General features: G+C 38.8%; 1 protein-coding gene across 5 annotated transcripts in view; it reads right to left on the bottom strand.

Annotated features, from left to right (window-relative positions):
* LOC311506724 (uncharacterized protein) overlaps positions 1-18,828 on the bottom strand; it is a 41,803-nt gene extending 22,975 nt beyond the window's left edge. Inside the window, exons 1-7 of one of the 5 annotated variants that reach the window (XM_084570797.1) lie at positions 18,772-18,828; positions 15,921-16,280; positions 9,462-9,541; positions 9,064-9,257; positions 8,800-8,895; positions 6,049-6,144; positions 5,785-5,880 (exon numbers count right to left, since the gene is read on the bottom strand). In XM_084570797.1, the coding sequence (XP_084426923.1) occupies positions 5,785-5,880; positions 6,049-6,144; positions 8,800-8,895; positions 9,064-9,227 (452 nt within the window). In that variant the 5' untranslated portion in view covers positions 9,228-9,257; positions 9,462-9,541; positions 15,921-16,280; positions 18,772-18,828. The other 4 variants (XM_084570799.1, XM_084570801.1, XM_084570800.1 and 1 more) reach the window with 4 other exon arrangements.
* Between the last annotated feature and the right edge of the window lie 2,688 nt (positions 18,829-21,516).

Here is a 21,516-nt window from a genome sequence, read left to right as displayed (position 1 = left end):
CATAAATCATCTTCAGTCCACGTATCATTAATGAAATATCTGAGCAGACTCTTCCACTGAGGTTTACAGTTCAAGTTTAGTCTGGTGGCCAGCTTCAGGATGTGACTGTCTCAGGGTTAGACTGTGTGTCCTGTTAACATTATTCATCATTAATAGAAGCTGGCCTGTAGCGTTCACATCATCATTGGTCAATGAAGAGAGGATCCCAGTGGAAGGTACCAAGTAGAGTTGGAGGGACGTTGATATGTTGTTGTTAAGCAATGATTAGAAATGGTTCTTTGAATAAGAACTGGTCTAAAATGTATTTCAGTGTGTTGTAAATTCAGCTGTAAATGTTAAGATGTGATGTAGACCAGGTGTTAATCTACTGATGATTAACTGATAATAGATGATTGAACATTTATTAATGTCTCATAGTAGAACCCAGATGATAAGTTAAAGAACAACAGATAGCACGGTGCAGAGCTCAGACTTTTCCTTTTAGTTCGTCATTATATTCTTTTACGTTGTTGTTCTCACATCCATACTGTTGAAAGTGACTGACGTCTTTCCACATCAAATGCACCTGGACTCAATAACTACGTCTTATTTCAGTTTCTGTCTCAGCCACTTGGCCACTATGACAGTGACAGTTACATGAAAAGAAGGATGCTGAAAATAAAGTGGTTAATAAAACTTCTCTGGATCAATAACAGTTTTAACATGAATCAGAGATTGTTAAATCATAACCTGGTCACACCCAGCAGGTTCTAAAACCACGACTCCTGGAGCCTGTGAAGACTTTTCTCATTAGGAAAATAAAGAACCTGTAACCTGTCAGTAAAACTGATTCTTTAACCCGAAAAACAATTAACAGAGTGGAAGAGAATGCTATCCGGATTCGTCTGGAAAGGCCTTAAGCCAAGGATCAGATATAAAACATTGCAGCTATCCAAAGAAAAAGGTGGACTATCTCTCCCAAACATAGAGAATTACTACAAATCTGCACAGCTTAGATATCTGATATATTGGTGCGACCCATATTATAATGCTAAATGGAAAAATCTAGAACTAAACCAATTGGACATTCCCCTCATGAGTTTGCTGGGGGATAGAAATCTATACCTAATGCACAAACAAAACCTTAGTGATTGGACAAAAACACCCCTAAATATTTGGTTTGCAGAATGTCGCAAAAACAAACTGGAAAATCATATCAAAATACTACGATGGGTAGCACATGACAAAGATTTTAAACCCGCCCATATGGATGGGCGTTTCAAACAGTGGCTGTTGAAGGGTATCACATCGTACTGTCTTATTTCTAATAAAGGAAGATTAGACTGTTTCCAAAAACTTAAAGACTCCTATGACTTAGAAAATCAAGATTTCTTCAGATACCTTCAAGTTAGAGCTCACTTTAACTGTGACATAAGGGCAACAGAGGAAGATACCTGTGAGTTAGTTAACATTTTGACTGATGCATATAAATCTAAATTGAAACGAAAACTGATTACTCGAATCTATTCCTGTTTACAATCACTCAATGGTCTTTCCACTTTTCACGTTAAATCCATCTGGGAAAAAGAAGCAAAAATAACCATCTCAGAAGACGATTGGCTAAATATTTGTAAAACCCAAATGAGCACCTCCAGCTCTGGCCACTGGAGGGAATTTTCATGGAAAAATATGATCCGATTTTTTATTACTCCCAAAATTAAACAACATCAGAAAGGTCATCCAAGTTATGGAAGATGCTGGAGAGAGTGTGGAAACGTCCAGGCGGATCATTTCCATATCTTTTGGGACTGTTCGGTTATACAACCCTATTGGCGAGATGTGGTGGAGAAAATTAAATCAGTAGTAGGCTTTGAGATTAAACACGATTTTTGTACAATTTATCTAGGTAATATCCCCCAAACAATAAATGTTACTGATAAATATTTGATTAAGATAATGTTAGTAGCCAGCAAAAAAGCTATTACAAGAAGATGGCTATCAAAAGAGTCTCCATTGAAAGAGGACTGGATTGCAATTGTGAAAGAAATATATGACATGGAAAAATTGACTTTCTCCTTGAACCTGTGCATGGACAAATTCACAAGATACTGGAAGAAATGGACAGATCATCTGGAATAAACCCGGTCCCTTTTCCCAACAGGACAAGATTATTAGTGTGAATGTGACTGATTGTGTAACACTTTTTGTTGGAGTATATATGGTTATCTTTGTGTTTTATGAAGGAGAAACTGAAGATAATCGGGAAAAAAAAAAAAAAAAAAAAAAAAAAAAAAGAAACTGAAATGTCGTTAAAATGTGGACCTAGCCCTATCTCTCTAAATGTACAAGTTATATTGATCCATTTTCCCCCTATGCTGCTTTTTATTTTATTTATTTATTTTTACTTTTTCCATCTGCGACTCGTGTTATTGTTTTTCTTATGTAATTGTTCTGTCCCATGTCTCTAATATTGTAAAATTTCTTAAAAAAAAAAATAAAAAAAAAAAAATAAAAACTGATTCTTTAAACCTTTATCTGTTTATTTGGTCTGATGGTGGTTATCAGTTACTGACCTTTTTATCCTAATTTAGATTTCTGTATCGTCTCAAGACTAATATGAAGATTTAAATGAACACTGATGCATTAATGATGTGAGGTGTCAGCTTTACTTTCATTTTGAATACTGACCTTAGAGTTCCTTTAAATTATATTTAACTCATCTCTGTGTATTTTTATATTTTCAATCAGAAAGAAATCCTCCAAACACTATCACCATTCATCCCTCTGCTCTTTATTAAATAAACTGGTGGAATGGATCATTGGATCTCATGTTTAATATGGAAGGTTTTAAAATTTAACATTTAACTAGTTTAACGTTAGAATTAAAGGACACATCCTGGTCACTAGTTTAATGTGAGAATTAAAGGACACATCCTGGTCACTAGTTTAATGTGAGAATTAAAGGACACATCCTGGTCACTAGTTTAATGTTAGAATTAAAGGACACATCCTGGTCACTAGTTTAATGTTAGAATTAAAGGACACATCCTGGTCACTAGTTTAATGTTAGAATTAAAGGACACATCCTGGTCACTAGTTTAATGTTAGAATTAAAGGACACATCCTGGTCACTAGTTTAATGTTAGAATTAAAGGACATATCCTGGTCACTAGTTTAATGAGAGAATTAAAGGACACATCCTGGTCACTAGTTTAATGTGAGAATTAAAGGACATATCCTGGTCACTAGTTTAATGAGAGAATTAAAGGACACATCCTGGTCACTAGTTTAATGAGAGAATTAAAGGACATATCCTGGTCACTAGTTTAATGAGAGAATTAAAGGACACATCCTGGTCACTAGTTTAATGTTAGAATTAAAGGACACATCCTGGTCACTAGTTTAATGAGAGAATCAAAGGACACATCCTGGTCACTAGTTTAATGAGAGAATTAAAGGACACATCCTGGTCACTAGTTTAATGAGAGAATTAAAGGACATATCCTGGTCACTAGTTTAATGAGAGAATTAAAGGACACATCCTGGTCACTAGTTTAATGTGAGAATTAAAGGACATATCCTGGTCACTAGTTTAATGAGAGAATTAAAGGACACATCCTGGTCACTAGTTTAATGAGAGAATTAAAGGACACATCCTGGTCACTAGTTTAATGAGAGAATTAAAGGACACATCCTGGTCACTAGTTTAATGTGAGAATTAAAGGACACATCCTGGTCACTAGTTTAATGTGAGAATTAACGGACACATCCTGGTCACTAGTTTAATGTTAGAATTAAAGGACACATCCTGGTCACTAGTTTAATGAGAGAATTAAAGGACACATCCTGGTCACTAGTTTAATGAGAGAATTAAAGGACACATCCTGGTCACTAGTTTAATGTTAGAATTAAAGGACACATCCTGGTCACTAGTTTAATGTGAGAATTAAAGGACACATCCTGGTCACTAGTTTAATGAGAGAATTAAAGGACACATCCTGGTCACTAGTTTAATGTGAGAATTAAAGGACACATCCTGGTCACTAGTTTAATGAGAGAATTAAAGGACACATCCTGGTCACTAGTTTAATGAGAGAATTAAAGGACACATCCTGGTCACTAGTTTAATGAGAGAATTAAAGGACATATCCTGGTCACTAGTTTAATGTTAGAATTAAAGGACATATCCTGGTCACTAGTTTAATGTGAGAATTAAAGGACACATCCTGGTCACTAGTTTAATGAGAGAATTAAAGGACACATCCTGGTCACTAGTTTAATGTGAGAATTAAAGGACACATCCTGGTCACTAGTTTAATGAGAGAATTAAAGGACACATCCTGGTCACTAGTTTAATGAGAGAATTAAAGGACACATCCTGGTCACTAGTTTAATGAGAGAATTAAAGGACACATCCTGGTCACTAGTTTAATGAGAGAATTAAAGGACACATCCTGGTCACTAGTTTAATGAGAGAATTAAAGGACACATCCTGGTCACTAGTTTAATGTGAGAATTAAAGGACACATCCTGGTCACTAGTTTAATGTGAGAATTAAAGGACACATCCTGGTCACTAGTTTAATGTTAGAATTAAAGGACACATCCTGGTCACTAGTTTAATGTGAGAATTAAAGGACACATCCTGGTCACTAGTTTAATGAGAGAATTAAAGGACACATCCTGGTCACTAGTTTAATGAGAGAATTAAAGGACACATCCTGGTCACTAGTTTAATGAGAGAATTAAAGGACACATCCTGGTCACTAGTTTAATGAGAGAATTAAAGGACACATCCTGGTCACTAGTTTAACGTTAGAATTAAAGGACACATCCTGGTCACTAGTTTAACGTTAGAATTAAAGGACACATCCTGGTCACTAGTTTAATGAGAGAATTAAAGGACACATCCTGGTCACTCGTTTAATGAGAGAATTAAAGAACATATCCTGGTCACTAGTTTAATGTTAGAATTAAAGGACATATCCTGGTCACTAGTTTAATGTGAGAATTAAAGGACATATCCTGGTCACTAGTTTAATGTTAGAATTAAAGGACATATCCTGGTCACTAGTTTAACGTTAGAATTAAAGGACACATCCTGGTCACTAGTTTAATGAGAGAATTAAAGGACATATCCTGGTCACTAGTTTAATGAGAGAATTAAAGGACACATCCTGGTCAAATATAACACCAAGGTTTCTCACAGTAGAACTGGAGGCCAAGGTAATGACATCCAGAGAAACTAGATGATTAGATAATGAATCTCTGACATGTTTAGGGTCAAATACAATGAGTTGTGTTTAGTCTGAGTTTAAATTAGTTCAGTTAAAAGTTACAGGTCACCTGTTATTTCTTTAAGGCATAAAGGTTTCATATATATAGCTGGGTGTCATCTGCATAGAGATGGAGATTTCTGCAGTGTTTCCTGATAATATTTCCTAAAGGAAGCATGTTTAATGTGAAGAGTATTGGTCCTAGCACAGAACCCTGAGGAACTCCATAACTAACTAACTAACTTGGAATCTGTTTGATAGATTCAAACCAGTCTAATGTGGTTAATTTAATCCTAATCTCTTTGTCAGCCTGGCTACAGAGCTGACAGTGAATCTGAGCTTCTTCTTCTTTTCATCTATTAATGATGAATAATGTGCTGTTCTAACATTACACAGGCTTTTACAAGTTCTTCAACTATCTTTCTGGGATATGTGAGCTTCTTTTCAATCAGTGGAATGACTCTTTCTTTCTGCTTGCATCGTCAAGCTAGTCTCCTCTGACTCATGTATGAAGATGGACACTGGTTTACCTCTCAGGAGCAAAGGGCTGATGTCTTTGAAAAACAATGTGGCGATCATGTGACCAATCACTGTTGAAGGACACACAGCTGGGGTCAGGACTGATCCTGTTAGAGAAGAAGAATCAGTTAAAGTCTGGTTAGACTGGACAGCTTCCAAATGTAACACATGTACATGAGATTAATGATGCTGAAGATAAATAAACTGGTTAATAAAACTTCTCTGGATCAATAACAGTTTAAACATGAATCAGAAACATGGAGGAAACATTTTACCTCTCAGCAGCAGAGAGTAAATGTCTTTGAAAAACAATGTGTCGATCATGTGATCGATCACTGTTGAAGGACACACAGCTGGGGTCAGAACTGATCCTGTTAGAGAAGAAGAATCAGTTTTTAGACGTCAGCCACAGAAGACCAACTATGAAGAAGAATGAACCATAAATCATCTTCAGTCCACGTATCATTAATGAAATATCTGAGCAGACTCTTCCACTGAGGTTTACAGTTCAAGTTTAGTCTGGTGGCCAGCTTCAGGATGTGACTGTCTCAGGGTTAGACTGTGTGTCCTGTTAACATTATTCATCATTAATAGAAGCTGGCCTGTAGCGTTCACATCATCATTGGTCAATGAAGAGAGGATCCCAGTGGAAGGTACCAAGTAGAGTTGGAGGGACGTTGATATGTTGTTGTTAAGCAATGATTAGAAATGGTTCTTTGAATAAGAACTGGTCTAAAATGTATTTCAGTGTGTTGTAAATTCAGCTGTAAATGTTAAGATGTGATGTAGACCAGGTGTTAATCTACTGATGATTAACTGATAATAGATGATTGAACATTTATTAATGTCTCATAGTAGAACCCAGATGATAAGTTAAAGAACAACAGATAGCACGGTGCAGAGCTCAGACTTTTCCTTTTAGTTCGTCATTATATTCTTTTACGTTGTTGTTCTCACATCCATACTGTTGAAAGTGACTGACGTCTTTCCACATCAAATGCACCTGGACTCAATAACTACGTCTTATTTCAGTTTCTGTCTCAGCCACTTGGCCACTATGACAGTGACAGTTACATGAAAAGAAGGATGCTGAAAATAAAGTGGTTAATAAAACTTCTCTGGATCAATAACAGTTTTAACATGAATCAGAGATTGTTAAATCATAACCTGGTCACACCCAGCAGGTTCTAAAACCACGACTCCTGGAGCCTGTGAAGACTTTTCTCATTAGGAAAATAAAGAACCTGTAACCTGTCAGTAAAACTGATTCTTTAAACCTTTATCTGTTTATTTGGTCTGATGGTGGTTATCAGTTACTGACCTTTTTATCCTAATTTAGATTTCTGTATCGTCTCAAGACTAATATGAAGATTTAAATGAACACTGATGCATTAATGATGTGAGGTGTCAGCTTTACTTTCATTTTAAATACTGACCTTAGAGTTCCTTTAAATTATATTTAACTCATCTCTGTGTATTTTTATATTTTCAATCAGAAAGAAATCCTCCAAACACTATCACCATTCATCCCTCTGCTCTTCATTAAATAAACTGGTGGAATGGATCATTGGATCTCATGTTTAATATGGAAGGTTTTAAAATTTAACATTTAACTAGTTTAACGTTAGAATTAAAGGACACATCCTGGTCACTAGTTTAATGTGAGAATTAAAGGACACATCCTGGTCACTAGTTTAATGAGAGAATTAAAGGACACATCCTGGTCACTAGTTTAATGTTAGAATTAAAGGACACATCCTGGTCACTAGTTTAATGTTAGAATTAAAGGACACATCCTGGTCACTAGTTTAATGTTAGAATTAAAGGACACATCCTGGTCACTAGTTTAATGTGAGAATTAAAGGACATATCCTGGTCACTAGTTTAATGAGAGAATTAAAGGACACATCCTGGTCACTAGTTTAATGAGAGAATTAAAGGACACATCCTGGTCACTAGTTTAATGTTAGAATTAAAGGACACATCCTGGTCACTAGTTTAATGAGAGAATTAAAGGACACATCCTGGTCACTAGTTTAATGAGAGAATTAAAGGACACATCCTGGTCACTAGTTTAATGTTAGAATTAAAGGACATATCCTGGTCACTAGTTTAATGAGAGAATTAAAGGACACATCCTGGTCACTAGTTTAATGTTAGAATTAAAGGACATATCCTGGTCACTAGTTTAATGAGAGAATTAAAGGACACATCCTGGTCACTAGTTTAATGTGAGAATTAAAGGACATATCCTGGTCACTAGTTTAATGTTAGAATTAAAGGACATATCCTGGTCACTAGTTTAACGTTAGAATTAAAGGACACATCCTGGTCACTAGTTTAATGTTAGAATTAAAGGACACATCCTGGTCACTAGTTTAATGAGAGAATTAAAGGACACATCCTGGTCAAATATAACACCAAGGTTTCTCACAGTAGAACTGGAGGCCAAGGTAATGACATCCAGAGAAACTAGATGATTAGATAATGAATCTCTGACATGTTTAGGGTCAAATACAATGAGTTGTGTTTAGTCTGATTAGTTCAGTTAAAAGTTACAGGTCATCTGTTATTTATTTAAGGCATAAAGGTTTCATATATATAGCTGGGTGTCATCTGCATAGAGATGGAGATTTCTGCAGTGTTTCCTGATAATATTTCCTAAAGGAAGCATGTTTAATGTGAAGAGTATTGGTCCTAGCACAGAACCCTGAGGAACTCCATAACTAACTAACTAACTTGGAATCTGTTTGATAGATTCAAACCAGTCTAATGTGGTTAATTTAATCCTAATCTCTTTGTCAGCCTGGCTACAGAGCTGACAGTGAATCTGAGCTTCTTCTTCTTTTCATCTATTAATGATGAATAATGTGCTGTTCTAACATTACACAGGCTTTTACAAGTTCTTCAACTATCTTTCTGGGATATGTGAGCTTCTTTTCAATCAGTGGAATGACTCTTTCTTTCTGCTTGCATCGTCAAGCTAGTCTCCTCTGACTCATGTATGAAGATGGACACTGGTTTACCTCTCAGGAGCAAAGGGCTGATGTCTTTGAAAAACAATGTGACGATCATGTGACCGATCACTGTTGAAGGACACACAGCTGGGGTCAGGACTGATCCTGTTAGAGAAGAAGAATCAGTTAAAGTCTGGTTAGACTGGACAGCTTCCAGATGTAACACATGTACATGAGATTAATGATGCTGAAGATAAATAAACTGGTTAATAAAACTTCTCTGGATCAATAACAGTTTAAACATGAATCAGTAACATGGTGGGAACATTTTACCTCTTACGAGCAAAGGGTTGACGTCTTTGAAAACCAATGTGTCGATCATGTGACCGATCACTCTTGAGGGACACACAGCTGGGGTCAGATGAATGACGACTGAAATCAGTCAACCCTTCTTCCAGTTGTCTTACTCTCTCCTCTTTGTCCTCCATCTGGTCCATGCTGCTGAATCCACATCAGCTTTCTACCTTCTAGTGCAGAGGAAACACAAATCATTCATCTGAACATGGACTGAAATCATTTGTGCTGTAAAGATATCAGCTGATCCTCCACTGATTGGCTCTGATTATGTCAGTTAAAGCTGCTGTGATCCAAACTCTGTAGTGAACATGTTGTCCAAACATCACAGACAGAAACAGTTAGTGAACCCTAACCCTAAGATAAACCAGACTCACCGTTGATTCACAGAGTCTCCACTCCACCTGGACACTAGAGACTCAGGTCAGATACTTCCTGGAACCAGTCAGGGCTGCACCTGTGATGGAGGAGGACAGGAAGGAGGGAGGAGGCAGATTTTCACAATAAGAGCTTGTATTATTATTAATATATCATTATTATGAACTTGTTGCTTTTTAAAGATCAGAGTGAACCTGGACTCTGATCTGAACATCTGCTGCTCAATTATTCTGCTCTGATTGACTTTGAATCAAAGAAGAAGAATGAGCTTTGATTCAGTTCAAACTAAGATTTAACAGATGTCACTAATAATGACTTCTCTCATTGAAATCAACATGAACTGGAACTAATTAAAGAGGAAACTGGAAAATGAAGAATGTCCTTCAAAATGTCATTTAAAGACAAGAAACATTCATTAATGAATCATTTCTAACTGGAAAAGTTTCTAATCTGATCATTGAGCTGAGAAGGCTTCAAGTTTCTACTTTCACTTCTTTAATGTATCTTAATGTAGTCATGTAATGAAGGGATGAAAGTCACTGCACAATGTGCTGCATTCTACAGTCAAATGTCAAATGTAGACCAGTCTTCAGATCCTGTTGATCAGCCGTTCTCACCCTTCTATGTCCCAACCAGGACCCTCCAGAATCCCCCACACTTTAAAAAGAACCCAACCATCTTTTTTATATCCATATTAAAGGCAGCATGTTTAATCTGCTCAAATGACCAGAACACACATGTAATACAATAATCACAACAATGAGCTCTCACATTTAAATATAATGGAACAAATTTACCACAAGATTCAACTTTAAAGATCAAAGAGGATGATGAGGATCAGAGACAGAAACAGATCAGTTGGAGGAAATGTTAGAATATTTTCAGCCACTTTAAATGACCGTGTATGTAACACAACCCGTCATCATAACACAGTGGGTATGGAAATAAAAGTAGAACGTTAGTAATTTAATTTATATTTCAGTAAAGTTACACACAACATAAATATCCTTCATCATTAACTTTGTCTTTAGATATCTCACCTGACAGTTCACCTGATTTCAGCCATTTGATCATGTTTGAAAAAACGCATTATGTAAGAGGTCACAAGCGCGCATGCGTCACTTTGGTAATCCCCGCTGTTGTTAAAATATAAATTGTAGAAAGAAGCTGTTCTCCTCCAGAACATAGATGGATTCAACCTCTGGATCTTTTTATTCTCTTTCTGCTGTAACACTTTAAAAAGTTTCCTCCACATCTGATCTGACAGGACTGGAGTAAAAGGTGATCACAGATCTTTATCGTGATCGTTTCATCCAAGGCCTCAGACTAGGCCTCATCCAGACTCTAAACTTTAAGCTCTGACTCAGTTTTACGGAAGCGTATTGCTGCCACACTGTAGAAAAAAAAAGGCTCAATATTATGTAATTACATGAAATTTTCTTGTTATAACATGATATTTTTCACGTTTTAACAAGATAAGTATCACGTTATTTCGTGAAATTATCACGTTATTACATGAAATTATCACGTTATTTCATGATAATGATATTTTCATGTTATAACGTGAAAATATCATGTTATTTCAAGATAAAATATTATCACGTTATTACATGAAATTATCACGTTATTTCATGATAATTATATTTTCACGTTATAACGTGAAAATATCATGTTATTTCAAGATATGATATTTTCACGTTTTTACATGAAATTATCACGTTATTTCATGATAATGTTCACGTTATAACGTGAAAATATCATGTTATTTCAAGATATGATATTTTCACGTTTTTACAAGATATTTATTACGTTATTCCATGAAATATCACGTTATTTCAAGATAAGATGTTCTTTTGTCTTTCACATCATGCTTCTCCAACTGGCAGTGAGTGTTCCAGTGAGTGTCGCAGTGGTCGCAGTGAGTGAGTGTCGCCATGGCTCAGAATGTGGATTCTCCACTTTCCAGATTTCTGCGAGTTCGTGGAGTACCCGAAGAATGTCTTCTTCGAATGGAGCAAGAACATGTAAGTGCGGTTTTTTTTTTACACCCACCACCGTCTAATTCAAAACATTGTGTGTGATTAGCTTACAGTGGCTATTGGCTAATTTAGCTTGCCAGCACAGTAGGCCTAATGGTAGGCCTAAGCTAACGTTACACACTGACTATGAGGGGCTAGAACTATTGTAGAAAATGCAACACTGTGTTATTAGCTCTCCAACAAGTAGCCTAAGGGATAATGGCCGCCGTAACGTGTCCATAACTTAATGGGGCGAGAGGCAAAGAACTCCGACACGCAGCGGAGGTTCAAGTCCATTGATTAAACTTTGGGTCTGTCCGAAACGGAAGGCAGCTGCCTGCTGTCTCGCTGCCTTCGGCTGCCTAGCGAGTCACGCCTTAGTAAACATCAAGGTACCAGCTACGAACGTTGTTTCGGACGGCCTAGCAAGATAGCAACGCAGAACGCCGTTGCCATGACACCGACAGTGTTTCGTCTTTGTGAACAGCTGTTCCCGCGGTTGCCAGCGGTCACTGACATCATAGTTCGATAGAACTTTGGACGTTGAAGGCAGCATGAAGGATACAACGATGCTGCCTTCAAAATTGGGCAAAACGAAGGTATCTTAGAAGACAGCATTTTTGATTCGGACATGCCACGATGCCTCGCTCCCCTGTTAGATATCTTAAAAGGCAGCATTTTTTCCCGTTTCGGACAGACCCTTTGTTTTACCAGATCTAGGCTACTTCATAGGTGTCCCGTTATTAATAGCCACCTCACCAGCCAATCAGAAAGCATTTCTTCTCTCTGGCTGATAATTAAAAAGACGTGAAACCTTTTGACCCAGCTATGAAGGTGTATTTACCGCAAGGTAGACTATCCACTACATGGCAATAGCACATCATTATCTAGGTTGTAGCCTACATAGGTCTAGACTCGGATTTAGCCTATAGCAGAGGTGTCAAACATAAGGCCCGGGGGCCAGATCAGGCCCGCCATAAGGTTTCATACAGCCCCCCAGATGTTTTTGGTAGGAAGTTGTCTTCAACAATGTGTAATAAGCAATATCTCTATGATAAATTGATTAAACCAAGCACCACAAACCATCCTCAGGAAGGAAGCGGAAAACCTAACATGGAAGTAGGGCATTTCAAGAGAGTATATGACAGCAATACATTATTTGTACTTGCTCATAAGTGATATCATCAAATAACACTCTGATACCCATGCAGAAAAATGATAATGACCCCCACAAGGTCTCATTCCAACAAATCCAGCCCACTACCTAATATGACTTTGACACCCCTGGCCTGCTACAGCCTTTTGGCGATAGTCTGGCAATAGTAGTCTAATTAGTGTCAGCGTCGTCAGTGATAGCCTAGGGCCAGGCTAAGTGTTTTTTTCATGCGTCAAAGTAAATCTATTTGCAGTTATATGTTTTCCATGTGAATGTTCGTAATAATAATAATATTAATAATACAAACAAACCTCTGTATTTCCTGTGTGTGTGCATAACTAATGTAATCTTGTACTTGAGTTGTAATTATTATGTTTGTCTTGACAGATTGATGCCACAGTTATTGATTGTATGGATGATGATGCTCTGGCTGGCTACATCCCAATTTATGGAGATAGGATTGCAGCAAGACGCTTCTGCCTGGAACATCATGGTGCAAGTGCAAAAGAATCAACAAAACATTCAATGCTTGAAAAACTGAAACAGAAGATGGGCATTGGTGGGAGTAAGGATGACCCTAATAACCAGGAGACTTCTACTGCAAAACGGAAAAGAAATAATGCGAAACACAACAAATGGGCGGAAAAAATAACAAGGAAAGTGGAACTGGGGTGGATCCACGAAGGTAAACAAGTCCGAAAACGCAAAGGAGGGGGGACGAGGACCATTGATGTCCCCAAAGAATCAAAAAAAGCAGACATATTACAGTATGCCAAAGACATTTTCTTCCCAAAAGGAGAAAATAAAGTAGGAAAATATGAAGCATTTAGTCATGACATATTAGACTATCAGGAGGAAGCTATATTTGATGAAGTCGTTACAGTTGGAGAACTGTACAGCATACTAAGAATGGGAGTTTTGAGATTTTACCTGTGCACTAACACCCCAAAAGATAAGGAGGATGATGAAGAATGTGGTGGGGAAAATGTGAATATGGATGTAGTGCAACTGAATGAAGATGAGCAACTTTTTCCTTATGTACAGGCATACATAGACCTAGACACCTCAGATGTGATACTTGGCCCTTATATTGGAGAAGAAATGGCTGGCCAAATGGATGACACGTTGCCATATCAACCTGCACTCACCCCCTCCTCACCCATAACATACACAGCAAACATTACTCCAGAGTCAGCATCTGTAGGTGATGTTGCAAGTAGTTCTGCAGCTTCATATGATGTTGTGAATATCACCATAAAACTTCATAGGGTCAATCTTCTGGAGGAGATGATAGGCCAATTCAAGGATCCGGCACTTCTCAAACACCACCTGAGATACACTTACATAGATGAAATAGGAGCTGACATAGATGGTGTCTCAAGGGATGTGTATGCTGCTTTCTGGACTGAGCTTATGGACCACACAGCTGAAGGGGAGGACCTGAGGGTTCCATCTCTGTGTCCTAAGTGGCAAGAAGACGAGTGGAAATCCATTGGCCGAATTCTACTGAAAGGATTTCAAGACCATGGCTATTTTCCCTGTCGCCTTTCCCCTGCTTTCGCGGTGGCACTTATCTTTAGTGAGAATGAAGTGTCAGATGATGTGCTTTTTGAAAGTCTTCTTCTATATGTAAGTCACTCAGACAGGAATCTGATCACCACTGCCTTAAAAGAAGGTATTTCAGAGGAGGACAGGGAGGAGCTGATTGACCTTTTGGACCTTTTGGACCGTTTGGACGTAACAGCATATCCAACACAAGAGAATTTAAAAAGCATCCTGCTAAAAGTTGCGCACAAACAGTTAATCCAGAAGCCAAGATATGCATCTGAAAAGATGTCCTTAGTTGCTGGTTCCTCTCTAAAAGAAGCTTTCGCAAGCCCACAAGATGTCTTGCACATGTATGAGGACAAAAAGCCAACAACCAAAAAGCTTTTGAAGTTACTCGATGCCTCTCCTTCAACTCAAGCAGAGAACCAGAGCTTTCGTTTCCTGCAACAATACATTAGAGGATTGGATGATACAGGTCTCAGAAAGATGTTAAGATTTGTCACAGGCTCAGATATAATCTGTGTTAACAAGATTGAGATCATGTTCACCACAGTAGATGGACTGGCACGACGGCCTATAGCACATACATGTGGTGCAGTTTTGGAACTACCATGGACATATACTTCCTATCCTGAACTACGCACTGAATTTGACAGTATACTGAACGATAAAAACACCTATACATTCACCATAGCATAGGTTTGTTACGGTATGTATGTATCTCATCTGAATGTAACAGAAGCAGAAGGCTAACTTCAATACAGATGTTTAAGAATAAGGCTGATATTTTTGGACATCTGAACAAAAATGAGGTAAAAATACTCAGTTAAATCAGCATTTATCTTTTTTTTGTTTTGGGGCATACTGTGGGATGTTTTACCTGCAATATCAAGGCTGATATTTTTGGACATCTGAACAAAAATGAGGTAAAAATACTCAGTTAAATCAGCATTTATCTGTCTTTTGTTTTGGGGCATACTGTGGGATGTTTTACCTGCAATATCAGCACTATAATGCATATTGTGTTTGAGAGATGGAGATGCAGATAATGATTAGACATAGGAGCAGAGCATTTTACCATCTGTCAAGTTTGTGCAAAACAAGCCTGTTACTATTAACATGAGTTTCAGAGGTCAGTGTTCAAGACCTGACCACTTTTTTGTGTGACTGATTTCAATGTTAGTTAAGCTCAAATTTCCATACTCTTGTTACCTGTTGATGAGTTCCCACAGAGAGCAATACGTTCAAGACCTGTATACTGTATGGGGTTGTGCTGCTGTTGTCTTTTTTTATGAGGTAATAGATGTTGATGAGTTCCAGAGTGCTATGACCTCAAGACCAATTTTAATGTTAGTTGAGCACAAATGTATTTCTATACTCTTGTGACCTGTTGTTTTATCAGGTAATACATGTTTACGAGTTAGGCAGCAATGTGATACTACAATGGTTGCAATAGCCTACATGTTGCTATCAAATAAATTTAGACTTGCACTTATCGCTCATTTTCTTTCATTGATCATATTGCACCATAATGTTGGGAAACAACAGTTTATTTTGTGTCATATTTAGGTTTGTTTTATTCTAAAAAAAGAAAACATAACCACACTGAATTCTTGTAGGCCCTACATACATAACTTGGTAAACTACAGTGTAGGCAAAATAGATCAAGAAATTAAAACAAAAATATGATGGTTGGGATCTTACTATTCCTCATATATTAAATGTTCAAAACTAACCAAGTCACAGTACTCCAGAAATCATGGGGTAGTGTCTAAGTCTTGTAGGATGCATGCTCTCAGGAAAAGATACAGCTCTATAGCTTCATCTGCTGTGGTGGGTGAGTGTAAAAAGTTCTCTGCCATTATAAGGCAACACATGTTGAAAACTGTTTCATCACAGGGGTAAGGTCCTCTCTGTTGGCATTCCTGTTTACAAGCCTCCACTGCTTCCCGGGAGACCTCTTTCAGGTGATCTTGTCCTCCAAATAGGTGAGGGATGGTGTACATGAGAATTGGACGTCCATTTGGAGCTACTGCATTTCTGCTCTTGCGGATGACATGGGTATTCCACAAATGTGCGACTTGCTGCAGTTCTTCCTATATAGTAAGACAAAAATATCATGGACAACATTGTTACTCATAGGCATAGAATTTTTGTCAGCTCAGGTCAACACCAGTACCGCGGGAAGTAGGGGTGCTGGGGGTGCTGCAGCCCAAAAATGTATTTACCCAAAAATAAATACACGAAATAAAGTGAAAAAGTGGGGAAAAAAAGAAAATGCTAAAAGTTAAAACTGGCAACACTAATAACTATAAATTGTCGCGGTCTGGCTTAATATTCACTATACAATTTGTGTCTTGCTAGTCACATGACCACACGTAAGGTTAAGTGTCAAGTGACGGTAAGTGACGATACGTGACCTTACGTGACACTTGACACTACTGTACAAGTTGTAGTCGAGCTAACTGATCACCATGGCGCAAAAACGCATTTTAGACTTTTTTGGGAAGCCTCAACAAAACAAAAGGAGTCAGCGCCAACCCGGAGAGGAAGGCCACATTTGGAGTTGTGTGATGCAGGCGGTAAGTCACGTTTCTTTTTCAAATGCTGCAACCGCGCAGCACACCTTTACGCACGGTGTTCAGCACCACAGTTACATGGACAGCTGTGACAAATTGTTTACTGTTGCCAAAGTGATCAGCACCATGGACAGTTACACGGACTCCGTGACACATTGTTTGTTCTGGTTCCACTATGTATGTGTATGTAATATTGTTTTGTGCAAGTTAAGATTTTTGCACGCTTAATTAATGTGGCCAAGGCTCCGGGTTCATTGTTATTACAAACCTACGACCAATCAGCTCTGAATTATCTTTGAATTAAAAGTTCCTTTTGGTTTTCGATTGAGAACTGATCTCATGTCTTGCGTTTCATGATTTTCTCTTTATTTCTAATAATGAGATTCATATCAATGTGTATACTACACGTAGGCTACACATGCTTCACTTATCATTGTGTATTTTCTGGGTGGCTTCGTGAATAAATAACGCAGTTGACTATGTGTCACCGCTGCATGTAACAATATTGCCATGGTGTAGGAGTCAAGCCGCGCTGGTATATATATTTTTTTATTAATGTAGCGAGTTGCAGCGCAGAGCTTTTTTTTTCTCAGCACCCCCTGCTGAGAATATGTTCCCGCGGCTATGGTCAACACACACAGCTAATAATGCTGGATAGCTTTTCCCTGTGTCTATTGCTTTACCCAGTTAATTGATAGTATGCAATTAATTTAATCTGTACATATTTTTTAGAATTTGTGATTTTGATGGCCTGTTACGCATGAGCACATAGGTAGCCTACCTGTATGATGGCCAGGCAACTAAACAATATGAGCTGCTTGTCCAAGAAGTCTCCAGAGAAACAGTCATTGTCTTTAAGTTCCTGGAAACGATTAATCCAGTACTGGGCATGATGTCTTCTCAAAAAGGCCCACCAGCTTTCGATCCGCTGATTGTGATTACTGGACCCAGATATATAACAATCACTGACGTGACGATGATCTGTACTCCATCGTAAGAACCTCTGCATTTCTGCCATTGTGACATTTTCTGTTCCCAAATCTGCGCGAATTCTGGAAGGTGTCCCCATCCTCCTCTCAACTTCTCGTATGAAATAACCAGCGATTATCTTGGGATCGCTGTTTGTTGAATAGGCATGAAGCCATATCATGAGTCTTGAAAAGCCATCTGTGGCTCCATTTATACATACACCAAATGGCTTTAGTTTGTCGTACGAGTCAACATGCCACATAAAATTAGGCCCAGGGTTAAAGTACATGCGTCGCATCAGGCGATTTCTCCGTCTTTGTTCAACACCACGGGGGTCGAGGAACTTCAACAAATGCCTCACCGTACTTTGGGTGACAACATATCCAGCTTGGATGCAGTTCAGATGGTGGATCTTGTACCCATGGAGCCTTCCATGCCCCTCCAATTGATCAATGAGGAACGAGGCTACCTCAAGAGGGTCGGATTCGTTCTTCCGTCGGTACAATCCCAGGCGTTTTAAAATCCTCCTGAGTGTGCGCATACTTATAACAACGTCATCCACCGTGTTCAATAACTGGAGAATGTCACCATGTCTTAAACCGAGTTTAAAATAGAATGTGATTAACTCGTGTAAAGGAGCCATGATTGAACTCCGGTAGCGTAAAGGAGCCTACTCTTGCTTCTGAATACGTGAATGTGAAAATATCATAGCCTATCTTGAAATAACATGATATTTTCACGTTATAACATGAAAATATCATTATCTTGAAATAACGTGATAATTTCATGTAATAACGTGATAATTTCACGAAATAACGTGATACTTATCTTGTTAAAACGTGAAAAATATCATGTTATAACAAGAAACTTTCATGTAATTACATAATATTGAGCCTTTTTTTTTCTACAGTGTGGCAGCAATACGCTTCCGTACAGTTTAACGTGAATTTATGGAGCTGCAGATTTCTGCTGCTTCTGTTGGAGCTGAGCTACTGACATCTGATGTTAACCAAGAAAACATTCAAAACTGCTTCATTACCTTCAGACGGAGTTTGACACGGAGAGAAAAATATCTGCGACACGATCCTGATGAAAGTGAAACTAAACTAAAACCAGGAAACAGGTTGAGAGGAGGAGTCAACACAAATGTCTCATGACGCAGATTCAGAGTCTGAATATTTCTTCACATCCAACAATAAATGTTTTCTGTCATCGACTAAAAACGAAATAATGTTCCAGTTGGTAGGAAACACTGACTTGACTGAGCTCTCAGCTGGACTCGAACCCGCTCCTGAATATTTGTGAATGTTTAGTGTGAGTTCAGTGTCAAGGTTTTCAGGGTGAGATAGGACCCAGGCGATGAGGCAGGAGGAGGCAAAACATTAATTTAATTAAACCAAAAGTAACACAAGGTTTAACATCAAACCTTCAGAAATGACAAGAAGAAATCAGGACAAGACCAGAGCTAGAACACAGAGAAACAGTAAGACATGACAGAGGACAAAGGGAAAGACAGGATTATATGTACACAAGGACAGAGGAGACACAGGCGACAACAATCAGGGCGGGACAGACAGTTACACAGGTGGAAAATCACAATTCAATTCAATTCAATTTTATTTATATAGCGTCAATAACAATACAAATCGTCTCAAGACGCTTTACAAAAACCCGGCCTGAAACCCCCAGAGCAAGCCTGAAGGCAACGGTGGCAGGAAAAACTCCCTTTTAACAGGAAGAAACCTCGAGCAGAACCAGAACCAGAACCAGCTCATATGGAGGGACCCATCTGCCTAAGGCCAGCCGGGTACAGACAGAAGAAAGAGAGAAGAGAACAGCAAAGAGAGAAGAGAAGAGAACAGCAAGATAAACATCCATCTGTCATAGATACACATATCTGACTAAAGCGTACATGTGGAATCTTATGATACAAACTGATGATGTTACATGACAGTTTGAAAATGTAAGAGGAATCATAGGCAGGTTGGAGAATTGTTCATTCAGGTAGGAGTGGATAACTGCAGGATTCCATGAAGACTGGGCAGGCTGATGAGACCACGACAACAGATGTAGTATAGAGCTCCACAGGAAACACACCACTCCAGGCCAGAGATACTCACAAGAAGAGGGGGGAAGGGGGGGAAGAGGGGGGAAGGGGGGGAAGGGGGGGGAAGGGGGGTGGGACACACACAGCAGTAAACATTCTACATAGTAATAGCACAGAATTGTATGACTAGTAGTAGATAGGAAATTAGAGGGCAAGAGCTCTGTGCCAGAGAAAAGAAAGTGGAGGATGCGAGAGAGGAGAGAGAAGAAAGAAGGAGGACATGTGTTTGGTGCATCGTCCCCCAGCAGCCTAGGCCTATAGCAGCATAACTAAGGGATGGTTTAGTCCAGCCCTAACTATAAGCCTGATCAAAAAGGAAAGTCTTAAGCCTGACCTTAAAAATAGAGAGAGTGTCTGCCTCCCGAACCCAAACTGGGAGCTGGTTCCACAGGAGAGGAGCCTGATAGCTGAAAGCTCTACCTCCCATTCTACTTTTTGAAATTCTAGGAACCACAAGTAGGCCTGCACTTTCAGACCGAAGTGATCTGCTGGGATGATATGGTACAATAAGGTCTTTAAGATACGATGGAGCTAGGCCTTTAAGGGCCTTGTATGTAAGGAGGAGGATTTTAAATTCTATTCTAGACTTTAAAGGGAGCCAGTGAAGAGAAGCTAAAACTGGAGTAATATGATCTCTCTTGCTAATTCCTGTCAATGCTCTTGCTGCAGCATTTTGAATCAACTGGAGGCTTTTTAAAGAGCTATTTGGAGCCAGACAGTAATGAATTACAATAATCCAGTCTGGACGACACAAATGCATGAACTAGTTTTTCAGCATCACTCTGAGACAGGATGTTCCTAATTTTGACGATATTACGCAGGTGAAAGAAGGCAGTCCTGGTCACTTGCTTTATGTGACATTTAAAGGACATATCCTCATCAAATATAACACCAAGGTTTTTTACAGTAGTACTGGAGGCCAAGGTAATGCCATCCAAAGACACCATGTGATTAGATAATGAATCTCTGAGATGCTTAGGACCGAATACAATAACTTCTGTTAAGACAGGAAGAAGGTAAGACAGGAAACAAGGAACTAACTTAACAAAATAAAACAGGAAACAAGGAACTGACTTAACAAAATAAAACAGGAAATAAGGAACTGACTTAACAAAATAAAACAGGAAACGAGGAACTGACTTAACAAAATAAAACAGGAAACGACTTAACAAAATAAAACAGGAAACAAGGAACTGACTTAACAAAATAAAACAGGAAACAAGGAAACGACTTAACAAAATAAAACAGGAACATCAAAAACAGGAACCATGACATTCAGCCTCTTAACTGAAGCTTTGAATTCAACTCTAAAGTGTTTCTGTTATTTAGTCTAGCACACTGACTGCTATGTCAAAATATTAGGAACACGAGTCCTCCTTGAACCGTCACCTTATCGTGGTGGAGGAGTTTGAGTGTCCTAATGACCCTAGGAGCTATGCTGTCCGGGGCAATTTGCCCCTGGTAGGGTCTCCCAAGGCAGACTGGTCTTAGGCGAAGGGCCAGACAAAGAACGGTTCAGATGACCTTTCATGAAGAAGACCAAGAGGAGAACGTGTACCCGGCCCGGAGGGTTACCGGGGCTCCACCCTGGAGCCAGGCCTGGGGCTGGGGCTCGTGGGCGAGCGCCTGGTGGCCGGGCTTTCGCCCATGGGGTCCGGCCGGGCCCAGCCCGAACAG

Source organism: Chelon labrosus (assembly GCF_963514085.1).
Source record: "Chelon labrosus genome assembly, chromosome: 21".
Taxonomy (NCBI): Eukaryota; Metazoa; Chordata; class Actinopteri; order Mugiliformes; family Mugilidae; genus Chelon; species Chelon labrosus.
This window is presented reverse-complemented; position numbering and strand designations above follow the sequence as displayed.